Raw genomic sequence first — 17487 nt, 5'->3', positions numbered from 1 at the left:
TGACGATCCGCCTCCGCTCTAATCTCCCTCTCTCTTGATCTACAGAGCTTTCTCTTTCCCCCTCTCTCTTGATCTACCCGGTTTACTCTCCCTTTATGATACGATTGAAACTTTGTTTATATCTTTCCTTTCTTTTTAATGGATATGAGGAAAGAGGCGGAAGAGTGGGAGATGTGGGCAGTTTCATTTCGTGGGAGGGTTCGGCGGCCATTACCGTACAAAACGGAAGGAAAGTGGAGAAAGTGGTTTAGCCGTGCGGAAGATATAACTTTCATTTTTATTTTCTTTTAAATTTTTTTTTAAGATATAGTGGGTCCCACTAACAATAATTTAAATCCACTCCGTCCATTATCCCGGCTTGGCCAAGAGAATATATAAGGTAAAAAAAAAATGAGGTTAATCTGAAACTCAGGTGGGCCACACGCAAATGGACGGCGGGGTTAGTTCCCATAAAAAAAATTGGGTTGTTACAACCTACCTCAAAATCGTATAGGGTACGTCAAGTAACTAATTTTAGTTTAGAAGATATTATTGTTAAATGAATCAAGAGAGACATGAAAAAAAGAGAGAAAAAAATTTAAATGCTTATATATATATATATATATATATATATATATATATATATATATATATATAGATAAATATGTACTAAAGAAAATTGTAGGTAGAATAAAGTTTTCCATGTAAAAAAAGAAAAAGAAAAAAAAAGCATAGATTGGTGTTGCAGCAGTCCATATGTGGCTACGGTTATAATCCGTAGCCATAGGGGGCCGCCAAATGGGCATGGCCCCACCGGACAGGCCAACATCGGGGGGGGGTGAGCATCAGCGCTCGTCTTCAAGCACTAGCCGATCAGCTTGAAGGAAAAAGTAGGGGGCATTTTCGACCTTTGGCAAGTCGTCCGTACATCTGGGGCTTATTCTGGTCAGGGAAAAAGGAGTGGCCTAAGCGGGTAAATGGGCCATAAATGGGTCGTACAATGGTAAATTTCTCTTGCCAAAACTCCCTTCATGTGGAATGGGCGGTGCTCCACGCGCGCGGGATTAGGAAACATCCCGACTTCCCCCAATTCCATGCTTTTACCGCCTTCGATTTCATTTTCCCCCTTTTGTTCCCTCTCTCTCTCTCTTCTCTCTCTCTCTCCAACAGAAAAAACGCGATAAATGAAAAGCAGAAAACCGAAATCAAACCAAACAAAAATCCAAGTAAGTCAATCATCGAATAGAAATCTCCCCAAAAGTCCCATTTTCATTCGAAAATCTTTCTGAGTTTTTCGCCAAACACAGTAGGGAAAACGAAATGAAAGTAAACACCATTTTGTTCGCGTTTGGATGTCCAACGGATTTCGCTTGCAATACCTAAAGTGCAACAAAACAGAGTTCAAGTGAATTATCACTTGGTTTTTTTTGTGATTGTTTCTGTTTCAAGTGGGGGCAATCCAACTTTGGCTATTTCACTTGGTTGCACCTTAGGCCGCGTTTGGATGCAATATCGAATCGACTTGCAATAACTGGTTTGATGAAGTGGCGATGGCCCAATTGCAGTTACCTTCTTTAGTATCCATGTTGAGGGGTTCGGCTCGAAATTGCATCTGCTTTGGTTCCAGGTTGGAATTGAAAGGAATTTAACTGCAAATTTGTTCGACCCTGGATATTTCACTTGGTTGCAACTTAGGCTGCGTTTGGATGCGATATCAAAGGAACTGCAATAACTAGTTTGATGAAGTGGCGATGGCCCAATTGCATTTTCTTTAGTATCTGTGTTGAGGTGTTGAGCTTGAATTGCGATCGCGTTAGTTCCAAGTTGGATTGAAAGGAATTTAACTGCAATTTGTGGGCTGCTTTGTTGTTATGAACATGAAAGGGAGGTAATTACAAGTTGGTTGTTTCCTCTATATTGAAGTAAGTATTGCAATTCAATTGAATAGTGCATCCAAATGCAGCCATAGTTATTTCAATCTGAACTGATTGTACATCCAAATGCTGCCTTAATATCTCCTCTTGCATGTTTCCTCACCTACAAAAGCTCCCTTTCACACCCTTCAAACATTCTCTCCCCATGATAGTATTTACTTCGATGCTATCCTCTCCTTCTCTTTCATCTCTTTCTTCTTCTCATGTTGGCAAACAAAACCCAGAACCTGTAACACACATTGTGAATCAAATACACCGTTTGATCAAACGACCCAACTGGAAATATGATGAGAGTTTGAAGCCGCTGGTTTCGCATTTAACACCTGATGCTGCTGTTAAGGTTATAGAGCTTCAGCGTGGGAATACCAATTTGGGTCTTAACTTTTTTAAGTGGGTGTGCAAGCAGTCCACTTATTGTTATGATTTGGATAGCAAGATATGTTTCTTGAAGTTATTAGTTGCTTCAAATCTATTTAGAGTAGCGGAACGGGCAGTAGTTATGACGGTTAAAGAATGTAGTGACAGTGGTAGTGAGGGAGATGAGATTATGAAGCTAATGGATGTGCTTTACGAGCTGCGTGGAGTGGGATTTAGGCTTAGTTACCCATGTTATTGCACTCTTTTGATGTGTTTGGCAAAGTTTGGTAAGGGTCTGGTAGCTTTTTCAGCCTATTCGAGAATGTTGGTAGATGGGCTTGTTCCGGGGTTTGTTGTTTACAAGACCATGATCAATGTGCTTTGTAAGAGCAGTTGTGTTCGGGCAGCTGAAATGTTCCTTTGCTGGATCTTGAAAGCAGGTTTTGATCCGGATACTCATGTTTATACTTCTTTGGTGTTGGGATACTGTAGGGCGGGGGTGCTTTGTGAGGCGTATCGGGTGTTTGAATTGATGTCTGAAGAAGGGTGTCATCCGAATTCTGTTACATACTCAATACTAATTCACGGTCTTTGCAAAGATGGTAAGCTTGAAGAAGCCTTTCAGTTGCAGCGGGAAATGATTGAGAAAGGCCACAAACCAAATGTATATACGTATACAGTCCTCATCAAGGTCATGTGTAGTATTCGATCTATCAATCAGGCATTTTCTTTGCTAGATGAGATGGTTGGAAGTGGATGTAAGCCGAATACCCATACTTATACAATATTAATAGACATGTTATGTAGGGAAAGAAAGCTTGAAGAGGCTTATGGAATGTTCAAGAAAATGCTTGAAGTTGGCTTATTTCCTAGCACGATTACTTACAATGCATTGATAAATGGCTACTGCAAAGAAGGGCGGGTTGCTTCTGCTTTTGAGCTTCTTAGTATGATGGAGAAACAAAACTGCAGGCCTAATATACGGACATACAATGAGCTTATTGATGGGTTGTGCAGAGTGCGGATGGCATACAAAGCGATGTCACTGTTGAGAAGGGTAGTTAATAATGGTCTGCTACCCAACAGCATAACTTATAATATTCTAGTAGATGGATTTTGCAAAGAAGGCCAACTTGATATAGCTTTCAATCTATATAATGTTATGAACTCTGTCTGTCTAGAGCCCGATGAATTCACATTCACGGGCCTTATTGATGGGCTTTGTAAAGAAGGGAAACCGGATGAAGCACATGAACTTTTGAGTGAGATGGTAGAGAAGGGAATTTGTCCCGATGAAGTGACTTTTACTGCTTTAATTGATGGTTTTTGCAAGAATGGGAAGATGGCAAGTGCATTTTCACTACTCGAGAGGATGGCTGAGAGTGGTTGTCCACCCACTACTCATATATTCAACTCATTTATTGATGCTCTTGGCAAAGAAAATAAGCTGCTCGAGGAACACATGATGTTTGGTAAAATGCTGAAGTATGGCTTAGTTCCTTCCGTGGTCACATATACAATACTAATAGATGGGCTTTTCCGTGTGGGAGAGGTTAGCCTATCCTTCGATGTTTTAGAATTGATGAAGCGAGCAGGCTGCCCTCCTAATGTCAATACTTATACTGTCTTGATCGATGGTCTTTGCCGGAATGGAAGAGAGAGGGAGGCGGAGATGCTTTTCCATAGTTTATGTGATTTGGGTGTACTTCCAAATCATGTGACATATACTGTACTGGTGAAAGCACATGTTAAAGCTGGGAAATTGGATCGTGCCTTCGAGATTCTAAATATCATGATTCAAAAGGGTTGCCGACCCAACCATCGCATTTATTGTATGTTGTTGAAAGGATTACTTGTGTCAGGTAAGGGTGTTGAAACGGGAGCAACTCTAGTATGGAATGTAGTGAGTGGATTAGATATAGAAGAGCATGGAGGCAATTGGTATTCCAAACATGTCTTCAGGGAAATAAATATCGAACACGCGCTCGAGCTCAGAGACAGGATTGAGAGGTGTGGCGGGCCTACTGCTGATTTGTACAATGTGTTGGTGATTGGGTTATGCAGGGAAGGAAGAATGACTGAAGCAAATCAAGTAATCCAAGATATGGTGAAAAGAGGGTTCATTCCTGATATGGCTGCTTATGCTTCTATTATCAAAGGATATTGCAACGCGTGTTCTTTTGATCATTGCCTTGAATTTTTGAACCAAATGCTTGAAAATGGTCATGCGCCATCCTTTTCAACGTATTGTGTTGTGATTCAAGGACTTTGTAAAGAAGGGAAAATCCAAGAAGCACGAGCATTGGCTGCCAACCTTTTACTGCACAGTGGTGTCACAGATGATGCTGCATTCACACTGTTGATGGATTTTTTGATGAAGGGAGATGAGCCTGGTGGCTGCCTTGAGCTTCTGAAGCAGATTGAGCAAATGCACCGTAAAGAGAGGCCAATGATCTAGTGACTACGATGTCAGTGGGAGAATCTTTGATATTTGAGATGATTTGAACTTGATTTCATGGCCATGGATTGTCTCGATTGTATGTTTCTTTGTCCATCTTAAGTTGTTGAAAGTGCCAAGTTTTCCATGTTACCCCTTACTCCATGAGCAATTACATGACCCTCTACATGAGGGTTATATACTATCCTTGGGTCATTAATTTGTGCAGATGGGGTTCTTGATCCTGTTATCCAGACATTGATCTAATGGCCCCACCATTCATGGACCATGCCCGAAAATCCCTCTGATAGGAGAATTCTGACCCTTTAATTCATGGCCTGCAACTAAAAAGTTATGAAACAAAACAGCAATCAGTGCGCATTCAATTGGATGGCCAGGATCTTCTAAATGGGGAAAAATTTTGGGAACTGAGCCACCAATGTTGCTATCCATCCAATTAATGGTCTGGAGCACCAAACCATGGCCCCCACCTATTCAGACAGAGGACTCAAGGAAACTGTGCATATCCATATCCTCGGGTTGACAATCATATGATTCCTCTTACTATAGTGAGTAAACACTGATAATGCGTCTTCCTTTCATGACGTTACATAATTCATGGGTGTATTCTTTTGATAGATAAACAATGGCAAAGGATTTAAAGAGACTTGGTGCCTCTGCATATCAGGAACATGACCAAAGAACTATACTCTACATGGTTTTTTGACTCGGTGACTCATCTTGATTAGTTTAGCTTCGAGTTGATTCGCGACTTGCCTGAGTTGGGGGTGATTAAGCCCAACTCGCCCGAGTTGGTGTTGAATCAGTTGGTGACTTGTGGTAACTTGTTCACGCCTGAAACCGAGTCGACATGGGCAAGTCAGATGCAACTCGAACAAGTTGTCAAAACATGATACTCTACCACTGCAACTGCTTTGTGCCAGCAAGTGGATTCGCACCACAGCAGGTTTACATTCATACAGTGGGTTGAAATGTATCGGCGTGTATGCAATGCAATTGTCAAAATATCCTAGATGAGAGATGGATTGACCAGACTTTAGCTCTTTCAGGTGACAATGCGTTTTCTTACTGCACTGCCACATTGATACTCAAGATGTAACTATGAAATGAGGAATAATGTGATTCTTGAGCTGAGAATATGTATAGTAGCCTTGGTTCATTGTGCAAATTTGGGGCCCATGGTTTGGTGTCCCAGATTGTTGATCTTGTGGGGTCCATAATGGGTAGACAATGATTCAAAATCTCCATGATGAAACAAATGATCCTTGCCTGCAAATAGATGATTAAGAAAAGAAACATAGCAGTAGTCTGCTTTCAACTGGAGAAATGTCAAAGATTGGATGGCTAAGGTCTTTTGATCCAGGAGATTAGTGGGCCCCGGCCCATCCACAGGTGCCTTCATTAGATCAACAGTGTGAATCACTGACCATGCACCCCACTTGTACAAACTGCAAACCCAAAGATACAATGCATATCCTCAGGTTGAGGATCATATAGTTCCTCTTCTGAAACAGGTCATGCTAGAACTTGGGTTTTGTTTTTCCCTACCCACTTTCGAAACATTGCTCATTGTTGCCTATTCTACCAAATGACAGATCTTGGATTTCACACGGATTATGAGTTGTTGGTGCCCGACGAGGCCTTCTGATTCGAAGGTATGATCGTACTCCCCCCCCAAACCCCCCCCCCCCCCCACTCTTTGTTTGCAAGAAGAATCTGCCATATGCTTATATTACACAGATCTACACCATTGAAGATTGACAGAGTCCCGTAATCTCACATGAAATTAACATGTATTGGCATGGTGCTCACACCTTCTATTTTGTTCGTGGTGTCTTGTTTTGAACCTTGATGGTTGAAATTCCTATCAGCTCTTATAAAAAGAGATGCTATTGTATGGATCACATCATGGAAGTTCCATGTAGCCCCGTCCTCACAGCACATGTGGCAAACATGTATGATGATCTATACCGTGGATCTGTTGAGCCAGCACGTGGGATAGGCGATATGCCAAAAGCGCGGGGATGGGACTGTACATCACAGCCTCAGCCTGCAGAATGAATGGTTAAAACTGATTGTCCAAATTCAACTTGGAAAACCCACCACCAACTGGATGGCCAGGGTTGTCCAATCACTACTCACACACCTTGTTGTAGGCCACCACATCAATTGTGCTGGTCACCACTGGGGTTGGCAATGGTCTAAGTTTGGGCCTTACAGTGCAAGGCCTAAGCCTAGCATGGGCTTAGCAAAGCAAGCTCAAGCCCGAGACTGAAAATAGTTTGGTTTGGCCTGGGCCTGACCAGGCATGTAAATTGATAAAATCCCTTTTTCCCACTTGAGGTCTCCTAATCTCTCTGGTTCTCAAGTGGGCCACACATGCATGTTTAGAGGAAGAAACTGACAATGTGCATTCAAGATGCATGGTTGCCTAACCGCGGATTGGAATGGCATATTTGTAGGATATAACACATATACATATGAAGCTGGCTAATGCTGGCCAACCCCAAGCCCAGCCCGAAAATTGGTCTGGCCATGGTTGCCTGGCCCAAGACTGGCCAACAGACCAGGCTAATAGGTCTAAGCCCAGTGAAAAGCCGGGCTGGCCTTGGCCCTCCCAGACCATTGTCACCCTTAATCTCTTCACATGTTTGCCACATGTACTGTATGCAGAGAAACTGCAAAGAAATTCTGTGATGCAAGCTGTGTGCGTGTGCGTATTTGTGTGCTTGTGTTGCAATTTGTTTTAATTCAAATGAAAAGAATTTCCATTTTGATCCACATCTGGTTTTAGAATTCACTTGATAGTAGAGCGAACATCAAATTCATGGGATGGAAGAAATTCTTGATTTTGTGTTTATCATACAAGTTTTCATCACTTCCGTCCTTTATTGCTCGACCTCCAGATCAAAGCATATGTTTCTTCTCAGCCCCAAACCATGTTGTCTTCTCGATCCTTCATTTTGCTCTCTTTCTCGATTTCTCTCCTTTCTTTGGTCCATCTTGGTGAGTAATTAGTCAACATCTTCTTAACCATTGATCTTTTCCTGAAATCGAGCGGTTAGGATAGTCTGACCAGCCTGATGTTTGGATATGATCACATTTTTGATGGGAAGCACCTGATGGGCTGCTTAAATCTTCCAAATGTGTGCACTGTTCATGTGCATGCTGTGATGATTCGAGAACTTGACTTAAGAGTCGTCAAGTTGAGTTGAGTCAAAATTCAAAACTCGATAATTAGTAATTTTTTTTTTATAAAGAAAAAGCCTTTCCAAAAAATGTTATTATTTAAAATATAAACAAGAGTTACAAAAAGCATATGCATAACATCTGAAAAAGTTAATAAAAGAGACCTAGCAAAACCCTGAAAATCATGTTTGACTCAACTCGACTTAGTGGAGCTTTCTACTCAGCTCAATTAGTCTTTTAATTCCTCATGACAAGATGGAAACAAGTTTCTCATCTAATCGACTCAAAATGCAGTTGAGTGGATGAGTCGACTAAATGAGTTTTTAAGAAAAAATGCACCACTAATAAGGAAATGCTAAGATTAGCATTTCTCTCAGTTGTATATAACGTTATTTATTTATTTATTTTTCTATAGATGCACAGAATTCAGTTTCCCACACATACAAGAAAGTTCTTGCATACTATTCCCTGCTGTATACATCCTATTTCTAATTACACATAGTCAAAAGCTTGTTCGTTTGGTATCAAGGCATGTGACGGATAAGAAAGTTGTTTCAAAGGCTCGAGTAACTTGTATTTTTCACATTATCTTCGAAGTAAGTATTCGAACTTGAAAAATGTGATTTAAACGAATTCCCATATACCTATCTAGAATATTAAAGGTCCCTATATAATAGCCACAACCTTTCTTTTGGGGTTTTGTTCCACAGAACTACAAGATATTGTGTTCCTAGTATAGGGACATTTGGAATGTTGAATCAATCAATTTGGACCAAGATGTTTCATATCCATTACCATACGGCCATAAAGGCTGATATGTATAGGTAACAGCTGTGATCGTTATGCGATACGGGGGTGAAATGGGGACTTGGTTTTTCGGGACTATATCGGCCATTACGGGGCATAACGACCGTTACTCCTATAACGGTTGAAAATGGCCACTTTTTTTTCTATTTAAGTTCAATTTTCTCTCCATTTTTCACTTTTCTCATTCCAAGAACTCCTAAATCATTCTATAACAAATTTCAACCACTCTTACTATAGTTTTTTAGGATTAAAACTGTAGATCGAAGCAGTTTGAGCGAATAGAAGCTCCGATGACCTTTTTGTTAAAAAAAAAAGAAAAAAGAAAAAAGTGGCATTTATGCCCCCCCCCCCTTTTTTTTTTTTTTTTTTTCGATTTCTAGTTCTAATGTTTGATTGTAATGTGTAAACATTAGAAACATATAACCATGTTTATAAATTCACCAGACAACCCGATACAACACTCTCATTAAAGAGTTGACTGTTATGCTACCATTAACATGTTCTAAACAAAAAATGAATACATATTTGAAATATCTACATTATTTTGGATTTTCAGATTTTTTTTTTTTTTGGCTTTTTTTTTTTTTCCAACTATTATGGGGGTCGTAATAATCGTTACACCCTTATATCGGCTGCTATGGCCGTTACCCGTATTGATAATGGTGGTGAGCGTTATGGCCACCGTTACCAATACAGAATTCCTTGATTTGGACAATCCATTAGGTCCAAGTCTTGCCCACATGTCATGGGTCACCATGCAAAGATCATGTTGGTTAGAGAGTTCTAGCCTTTAGATCAATAGCCTATAAAATTGAAGCTCAAGGTTGTTTGTGGAAAATAGGTCCAATCAATAATCTGAGCCATCTATTTGCTGGGCCCACATGGATTCCTTTTGGGTCTAAAGAATCACTTTCATTAGATGTCCTAACCATCACATTTGTGTCTTTGAAAATAGATGGCAACAAAAAAGAAGGCCAACTTTTGAATGGAAAGAATTATCTAATTGGAGTCCCTTTTTTTTCTTCACAGTGGCCCGTTAGTAACGGACCTAATGGACAGTCTACATCAATGGTTTAGATTGCTCACATGCCTTGACACAACAAGAGCGCCATTTCTTATAGCACGCTGCAAGCACATGAACATTTCTCTTATTTTTCTCTATATATTTTATTATATATTATAGATCGCAGAACACAGGGGCATTTCTCTTATTCGTCTGTGTGTATTTTTTAAACAATATTATTTTGTTCTATTTCTATATTATAAAATCCATTTGTTGGTTTGAAGCCCAACTTACACCCCATTAAATATGATGGTCATTTCAATAGGATTGTCATGATCGCCTTCGGTCATAGTTTGCAAACCAGGTGGGCGTACCTGAGACTTGGCCAAGTCAACCTGTCCCAGACCCCCAGACGATGACCTGGTCACTGGGTTGGGAAAAACCAGGTCTGCACTGGTCAACATGTGATTCGAGCTTGGTTTCTTGAGTTCACCAGGGATTCGGTTGACTAGGCCGACTACAAATGGGTCAGCCTAGTCTCCCTTGGCATTTTGGTAAAAAAAAAAAAAAAAAAAAACAAGAATGATAAAGAAAAGCTAGGTATTCCGTAACGGCCACCATCGTTATCTTTAGAATATAGGCCATAATAGCTGTTATGGTACCCTTTTTTATTGAAAAAAAAAAAAAATCCGAAAAATTTGTATGTGCCCATTACAGTCCTTACAGGGTGCGTAACGGCAGTTAGGGGACATTTTTTTAACATTACAGCTGTTATGACCCCGTAACGTGTCATGGTTGCCACCATTACCTTTATGGCCCCATAACAGCTGTTAGGGCACACCATGAGCTAGAGAGATGCCCATCACCCTTTTTTGTTCTCTCTTTTTACTCATTTCCCTTTCCGTTTCCAGTGAAGAAGAAGAGGGTATGCTTCTTTTTTTAAATTTTATTTGCCATATTTTTCTGAATTTTCATTTTCTCAAAGAAGAAGAACTAATACATTTTTTTTTTCCCTGATTTTATGTATCTTATTTTTCTGTATTACTAGAAGAAGGAGAAAAGAAGAGTTCTCTGTCTGATTTTATATTTTGAATGATTTTTTATGTTTTTGTTTTTTGTGATTTTTTTAGACGAAGGAGAGGAAGTTGTGGTTCTATTTGTTTTTTAAAAATTCATTTTTTGAGCAGCCGGGTCAACTCACTGAGTCCCAGCTGACCCAGACCTGGTAATCGAGTGAGTCCTGAGTCGAGTCCTCCCTAGCAAACTATGCCTTGGGTGATTCAGAGAGATAACTCAGTGACTCCCCTAGCCAACCCTCTTTATACTTTTCCTTTTTAACTTGCTGAATTGCGACCACATGCACGAGTCACTTGGGCAGTTGGGCCAGTCCTGAATAGTTGCAGTTTTTTTTTTTTTTTTTTTTTTTTAAAATTATAATAAATTGCAATTTCTTCACCTCTTGCACACTTCTAATGGATGAAATCAATCTCATTAATCCGATGAGTCAACTCAAGTGACCACCCGAATTTTATCTTTCTTCTCGTCTTGAATCTCTGAAAGTCTGATTGTGCACACAATCCAACTCAATCAGGTACTCGATTGACTATGCACTGAAGCGAACACCTACAGAAGCATGCACACCAAAGGTATTCCGTAAAGGTAACGGTGGCCGTAACATCAACCACTGTTACCTTTATGATAAAGGGCTGTAACAGCCATTACAGCCCCTGTAATGGTTGTTATGCTCTCTCTCTCTCTCTCTGAAAAAATCTAAAAAATCTGTACTGGCCTCGTAATGGACCGTTACAGGCCATTCTGGTCTTTACGGTAGGCATAGTGGGTCATCATGGGCCATTTTTTCCGTTACGGCCATTACAACCCCATAACGTGTAATGGTTGCCGCCGTTATCTTTATGTAACAGCCTTTGTTATCCCATAACGGCCATTATGGCAAACCATGATGCACGCTCACATTTTCAAGCCACCCCAAACACATGGAAACAAACTGACGCTTGTCCATATTGTACAAAGCAATCACTTCACCCACAATTTGGGTTACAAGCAAACAGTACCTAAATCTAAAACACAAACATACAAGCAAAAACTAGCTTTTCCATTAATGAAAAATTCAAATATTATCCAATATATATCCTATAGCATCCTTGTAATTATTCCATAAGCTCATAACCATTGTCCAGGTTGTCTGAGAAGCATCCTCCATGATCTCCGGTAAGACCTTCACCAGTTCTTCGAGCGCCGTCTTTGTCTTCTCCATGAGATCTCCAACTGCAGAGCCAGTCGAACTGATAGACCCCGAAATGGCTTCGATAAGAAGATTGAAAGCAGATGAAATGAGAGAGGAAACTGCATCCATCAGAAGCTCTAAAAGGTATTCAAAAACTGCCTTCACAATATTTGATGCGTACTCAAGTAAGGTGCTGATGCCTTGGCCTGGGGCCCGGAGCCCTTGAATGGCTAGGATTAGAAGGTAGGCTCCACCCTTGAAGATTACAAAGGATACAAGGTCAGTCAATGAACTCAAAGCCCAAAACATGAATTTTATGAGAAAAACCGCCATTTTTGTTTCAGCTTTGCTAGGATTAGAGAAGGATGTGGTTTTTTAGTATAAGCTGCGTTGAAGTCTTACCGTGCAAGAATCAAGTTCGGTGTCAGTTAAGTTATAGTTTATTGAGATGAATTATATGATTCGTGGCCCATGTCTTTGCAGTGTCTATGTGGGTCCAATTCTAATAGGTGGGGCCACTTGTTTCGTAATCCAAACCATTGATCCGTTGTCTCCCATTGCGGATGGACTATGTCCAAAGTGTCTCCTCGATAGGACGATCTTTAACCTTTTGATTTGTGGCCTAGATTGATGGTTAAGAGAAAAATGACAATGGTTGGGTTTCAATTGAAAAGAGGTCCCAAGATTGTTCTTTGCTATCTTCAATGTCGGAGATTTTTTAGGTGGGGTCCATCTGCAGTGGGACACAACAGACCAATGGTTTGGATTCGAAAACTGTGGGGCCACTAGACTGGAAACCCATGTGTCCTATAATTTCTCAATTGGCTGAGGGACCACATGATCATTCACCCAATGATTTCCATTGTATTTTCGGGCCGTTGGTTTGTAAGAGTGGGGCTGTGACTGGGAGATCCAGACCATTGATCCAATGTGGTTCACAGAAGATTAAAAACGTCCTCGATTAGATGGTTGTGACCTGAAAGTAGAGGGGAGACAAGATGAGTCCTTGAACTAGAAAATGGACTAAAGGCCATTGGTAGTATCGTCCACTCCGGGAGGCTTTTGGGGCATGGTCCATCTATTATGTCGCCTGTCTGATCAATGGTCTGGATCACCAAACCATGGGCCCCACTTGTGCAAGTTGAAGGCCTGTGGATACTATGCTATACTCAGGCCGAGTATCATATATATTTCATCTTAGTCTTTCGTAAACGCATGCCTCTTGCTTTGCTAAGTCCACACGCGTGGCAATAAAGCTCACGTACACGCCACACGTGTTATCATGACTAGATAGGTCTGAGATCCAATCCACCCTTCAGAATGGTACCACTATATTTGATGCCCTAGCCAGGAATGATGTTGATCCGCTGGTCCGGTGGGCCACAGTTAGCAAAACAAATGTACGGTTCTGAATAACTTGGATGAACTTTTCTAACCCATCTATTGGTTTCCAATAATGGGGTACACATGTTGATTGCCAGATTTTGTTTTGGGAAAACATGAACAAGGTTGAACAAACGTGATGGATGGATTAGATCTTGCACATGTGTTCCATGCTGGCACATGTGTGGTGTGTACACAACGTGGATTTCCTGCGGAAGGAAGTTCCTGCGCTGGGATGCAAGGTGGGGCCCACTGTGATGTTTGTGAGAAATCTACCCCGTCCATCCGTTTTTCAAGTCATTTTAGGATGTCCTTTAATATAGATGGTCGAGATTCGTTACGCAAAATAAGTCCAATTAACATTTTGATCCATCTATTTGTTAGGTCCCATCATGGATTGCTTATGATTTTAGAGAATCGTTTTTGTTAGGCAATCATAACCATCCCATCCATGGCTTAGAAAAGGGATGGCCGGATAAAATAAGGCCAAATCAAGGATGGATTGGATCATCTCATCAGTGTTGTTTTTGCATGGTAGTCAATAAAATGTGTTCTTGAGTGTATAGACGGTTCAGATCGATTGATTGGACTAAGTAAATGGATGCAATTACTCTGAGAGGACTTGGCCATTTCTGTATTAGGTAGTTGTTTATTATAAAGATTATTTTATAATATATATATAATATATAATTACTGTTAACTAAAATGAGATCAATTCATTTTGAATTGGCACCCAAACAGGCTCTTGGCTGTTTGGGGAGCAAACTATCATTAACATAGCTCTCAATCTCTGATTGACTTATGTCCGGCGCGTACCTGGTCACAAATGGCATGTGTTTTGGGTCACTTCCTATATAAACCGCCTCCATCGGCCACATGGACCATGTCATATTACAAGTGCCCTGGCTCAAGTACATGAGCCGAGTTAGCTCGGTTAGCTCGCTTGATTCGACTCGAAAAAGCTTGGTTCGAAGCTGAATTTGAGCTCGAAAAATTTCGAATTGAGTTCGAGCTTGCCTGAGCTCGACTCAACTCGGATCAAACCCCAAACTGAATCGAACAAGTTCTGTAACTCGGTTACTTTGATATTTATGTTGCTCACTGAGTGTTTGATGAAATGACTCAACGATGTCGGCTGGTGGCAAGGAAGATATGTATATGAAACAAATACTATTTTTTCTTGATTTTGATGTTGCCTACAAGGTGTTTGATGAAATACTTGTAAACAGCTGCTGTTGTTTTACATACAGTAAGAAATTGAAAGTGCACTCCATGTGTTTGTGAAAATGCCACACAGGCTCAATCTCGGCTCGAACTGGCCCGAGTTGTTAACCGAGCCGAGCCAAGCCGATCTGTGTTTGAGCTAGGGTCAGCTAGTGGCCGAGCTGAGTTGAGCTTGGCAAGTTGTGTACACCTCTAAGCATAGCATGCGCTGGAAGGTTTTGTAAGTGCTCCGATCATTGGTGTACCCTGGCATATGTTTTATTTATTTATTTATTTATTTTTACATATACCTCACATATGCACTTGAGCTCATTATCTATGTCGAAATATACTTTGTACCATTCACCCATGGAAAGGGACCCTACTTTGGCATACTTTGATCATGCCATGTTGTAACTTGCAAGGATGGCCCTTTGCTCCTGAGTGGTGGTCGGATTCTCTATGGCACGTTTGGATGCTCAGGCTAAAACGGTACAAATGAATTTTAGATGAGATGATCAAAATAGACAAACCAAAAACTGTCATTTAAAAAAGTTGGCGACTAATCTCTGCACAATCAGGACACACATACGGCAATCCACTCCACCCAAAATTTAGGTCACGTTGCCGATGGAGCACATCTCTAATATCATAGCAATTAAGTAGTTCTTAACCGTTGAATTGATGGCTATCAAATGGATGGCTAGAGGAAAATAGCAAGTCGTCCAAATTCGGATAGACCAAGTGTCCTAATACACCTTGGAGCATTATAATTTATATATCTCCTGTTAATATAATGGTTGAATGAATAAACAAGTAATAGAGCTAACTACAACCCAATTGACTAATACAAAAAAACAACTGATTGAAATAATAATATATGTTCTTTTCTAATTATATAAAAACAATTTCTCTTTATTCTAAGCTGTCCATCTAATCTGACATTGAGACATGACAAAAAATCATTTTCAGCTACTAACCCGGACCTAATAAAAGACTTGTAATCTAAGTCAACTTACAAACTATGGATATAAATGATGCAGTGGGCATGTGTAAAATCTGGGCCATTCATTAGTAGGGCACATCCTGAGGTTTTTGTGGACCAAGTGGGAGAATGTTAAAACCATATAATATAATGGTGTGGCTCATATGTAGTGCATGTGGGCCACACCACGTGATTGAATCTAAGTATGCTATATCCCACTAACAAAAGGAAAATAAATAAATAAATAAATAAATAAAACAAGAGTCCATATTAAAAGTTTGTGTGGCCCACCTGATGATTGACCGGGCAAATGTGCTCTACTAAAATGAATGGCCTGCGACTGGCATGAATACATATTTCTCTACTTGTATTGCATCTGATAACTGCTGAATTTAATCTCATTCCTTGCGAGTGATTTAACAAGGGCCGTGAAGATAATGGGCCCAAATGCTACAATGTGATGTAAAGATACAACCATTCAAATCATCTGTAAAGAAGCCTCAGATTGAGAGTTGAGTTGGTTAGTTTACTGTGGGGCCCACCTTGATGTATGCATTGTATATCTGCGCCCGTTCACCATTAAAAACTTCCTAGGGTCCACTGTAATCTTGATTTATCATCCAATCTGTTGATAAGGTCACACAGACCTGGATGAAACTAAAAAATAAATATCAGCTTCATCCAAAACCTGTGGTCCACAGAAAGTTTTTAACTGTCATTCACCACTGTTTCTTTTGGTATAGTCCACTTGAGATTTGGATCTACTTCATTTTTGGGCTCATGCCATAAAATGATCTGACAAAAATAGATAGACGGCATAGATATAAAACAAATACATCAAGGTGGGCCCCACAGTCAAGGTCCCACCTACATCGTTGGATCTGGGTTGCAGCTAAGCGACATCCAAATCTAGCTGATTCGAATTGACCTGGCTGAGTTCTTTTCTAACCATGAGTAACTCACCGTCCCAAGGTGAGACTTACCCTGGTTGAGTCTATAGGGAATTATTTAATACTCTGGCAGCATATGATGCCTGATGTGCAGCCACTTAGAATTGTACACGTAGCATAGATTAACCCACATTAAACTTACTTTATTGTGAAACCTACCTACTGTATCTAACTTAATGTCCCAAAATAGACCATAGGATATTTTTTTTATCTGAACCATTCAATAAATGTCCACCATTCACCAATCCTATCAAATAAGCCTAAGTTTTGGTTCACGACAGCCTTAAAAAAATGGGACACAACTTTGATAAGTTACTTTAAATATTTTGTGTCACTTGCACAATTTCTAAGTTATTTTCAATATTTTACCAGAGTATTAATGATTTTCTCAAGATCTCAAAGAAAATAAGTAAAAAAAGGTTGGAGTTCATCCAAGTGGGCGGATTGGGTAACCTAGTTAGAGACGGACGGTCCTGTCAGGGCCTCTGTAGGGCCCACCGTAATGTGTATGTTTTATCCACACCGCCCATCCATTTTGATGTATCATTTTGGAACATGAGTCCAATAAGAAGGCAGGTTGAAGGTTCAATTGGACCACACCATAGAAAGTAGTGGGGATTTGAAAGCTCTTCAGGGGCACAAAACTAGTTTTGGATCGAGCTAATGTTTCAATTTCATGTAAGTCCATGTGATCTTACAAGTTAGATGACAAATAAACATAATGGTGGGCCGTAAGAAGGTTTCAACGGTGGGAATTTAATCCCCGCTACTTTACGTGGTTTGGTCCACTTGAGCCTTCAATCATGTTCGATGACAAATAAACATAATAGTGGGCCCTAAGAAGATTTCAACGGTGGGAATTTAATCCCCACTGCTTTACGTGGTTTGGTACACTTGAGCCTTCAATCTGCCTCCCTTTTGGGCTAATACACTAAAATGACAATATATCACAGTGGGTCCCGCAGATCTAACACCTTTTGGGCTAATGCACTAA

At 40.3% G+C, this 17487-nt stretch overlaps 1 protein-coding gene across 4 annotated transcripts in view; it reads left to right on the top strand.

Annotated features, from left to right (window-relative positions):
* The first annotated feature begins 1143 nt into the window (after positions 1-1143).
* Positions 1144-17487, top strand: part of LOC131246806 (pentatricopeptide repeat-containing protein At3g07290, mitochondrial) — a 46682-nt gene continuing 30338 nt past the window's right edge. Inside the window, exons 1-3 of one of the 4 annotated variants that reach the window (XR_009171508.1) lie at positions 1144-1384; positions 5347-5777; positions 6324-6383. Coding sequence is in view for 2 of the 4 variants with exons in the window: in XM_058247220.1 (XP_058103203.1) it covers positions 2005-4728 (2724 nt within the window). In the remaining 2 variants the exon portion in view is untranslated. The other 3 variants (XR_009171509.1, XM_058247220.1, XM_058247221.1) reach the window with 3 other exon arrangements.

This window comes from Magnolia sinica, chromosome 5 (genome assembly GCF_029962835.1).
Source record: "Magnolia sinica isolate HGM2019 chromosome 5, MsV1, whole genome shotgun sequence".
Classification (NCBI taxonomy): Eukaryota; Viridiplantae; Streptophyta; class Magnoliopsida; order Magnoliales; family Magnoliaceae; genus Magnolia; species Magnolia sinica.
Note: the sequence above shows the minus strand (reverse complement) of the source record. Positions and strands in the feature narration are given on the sequence as shown.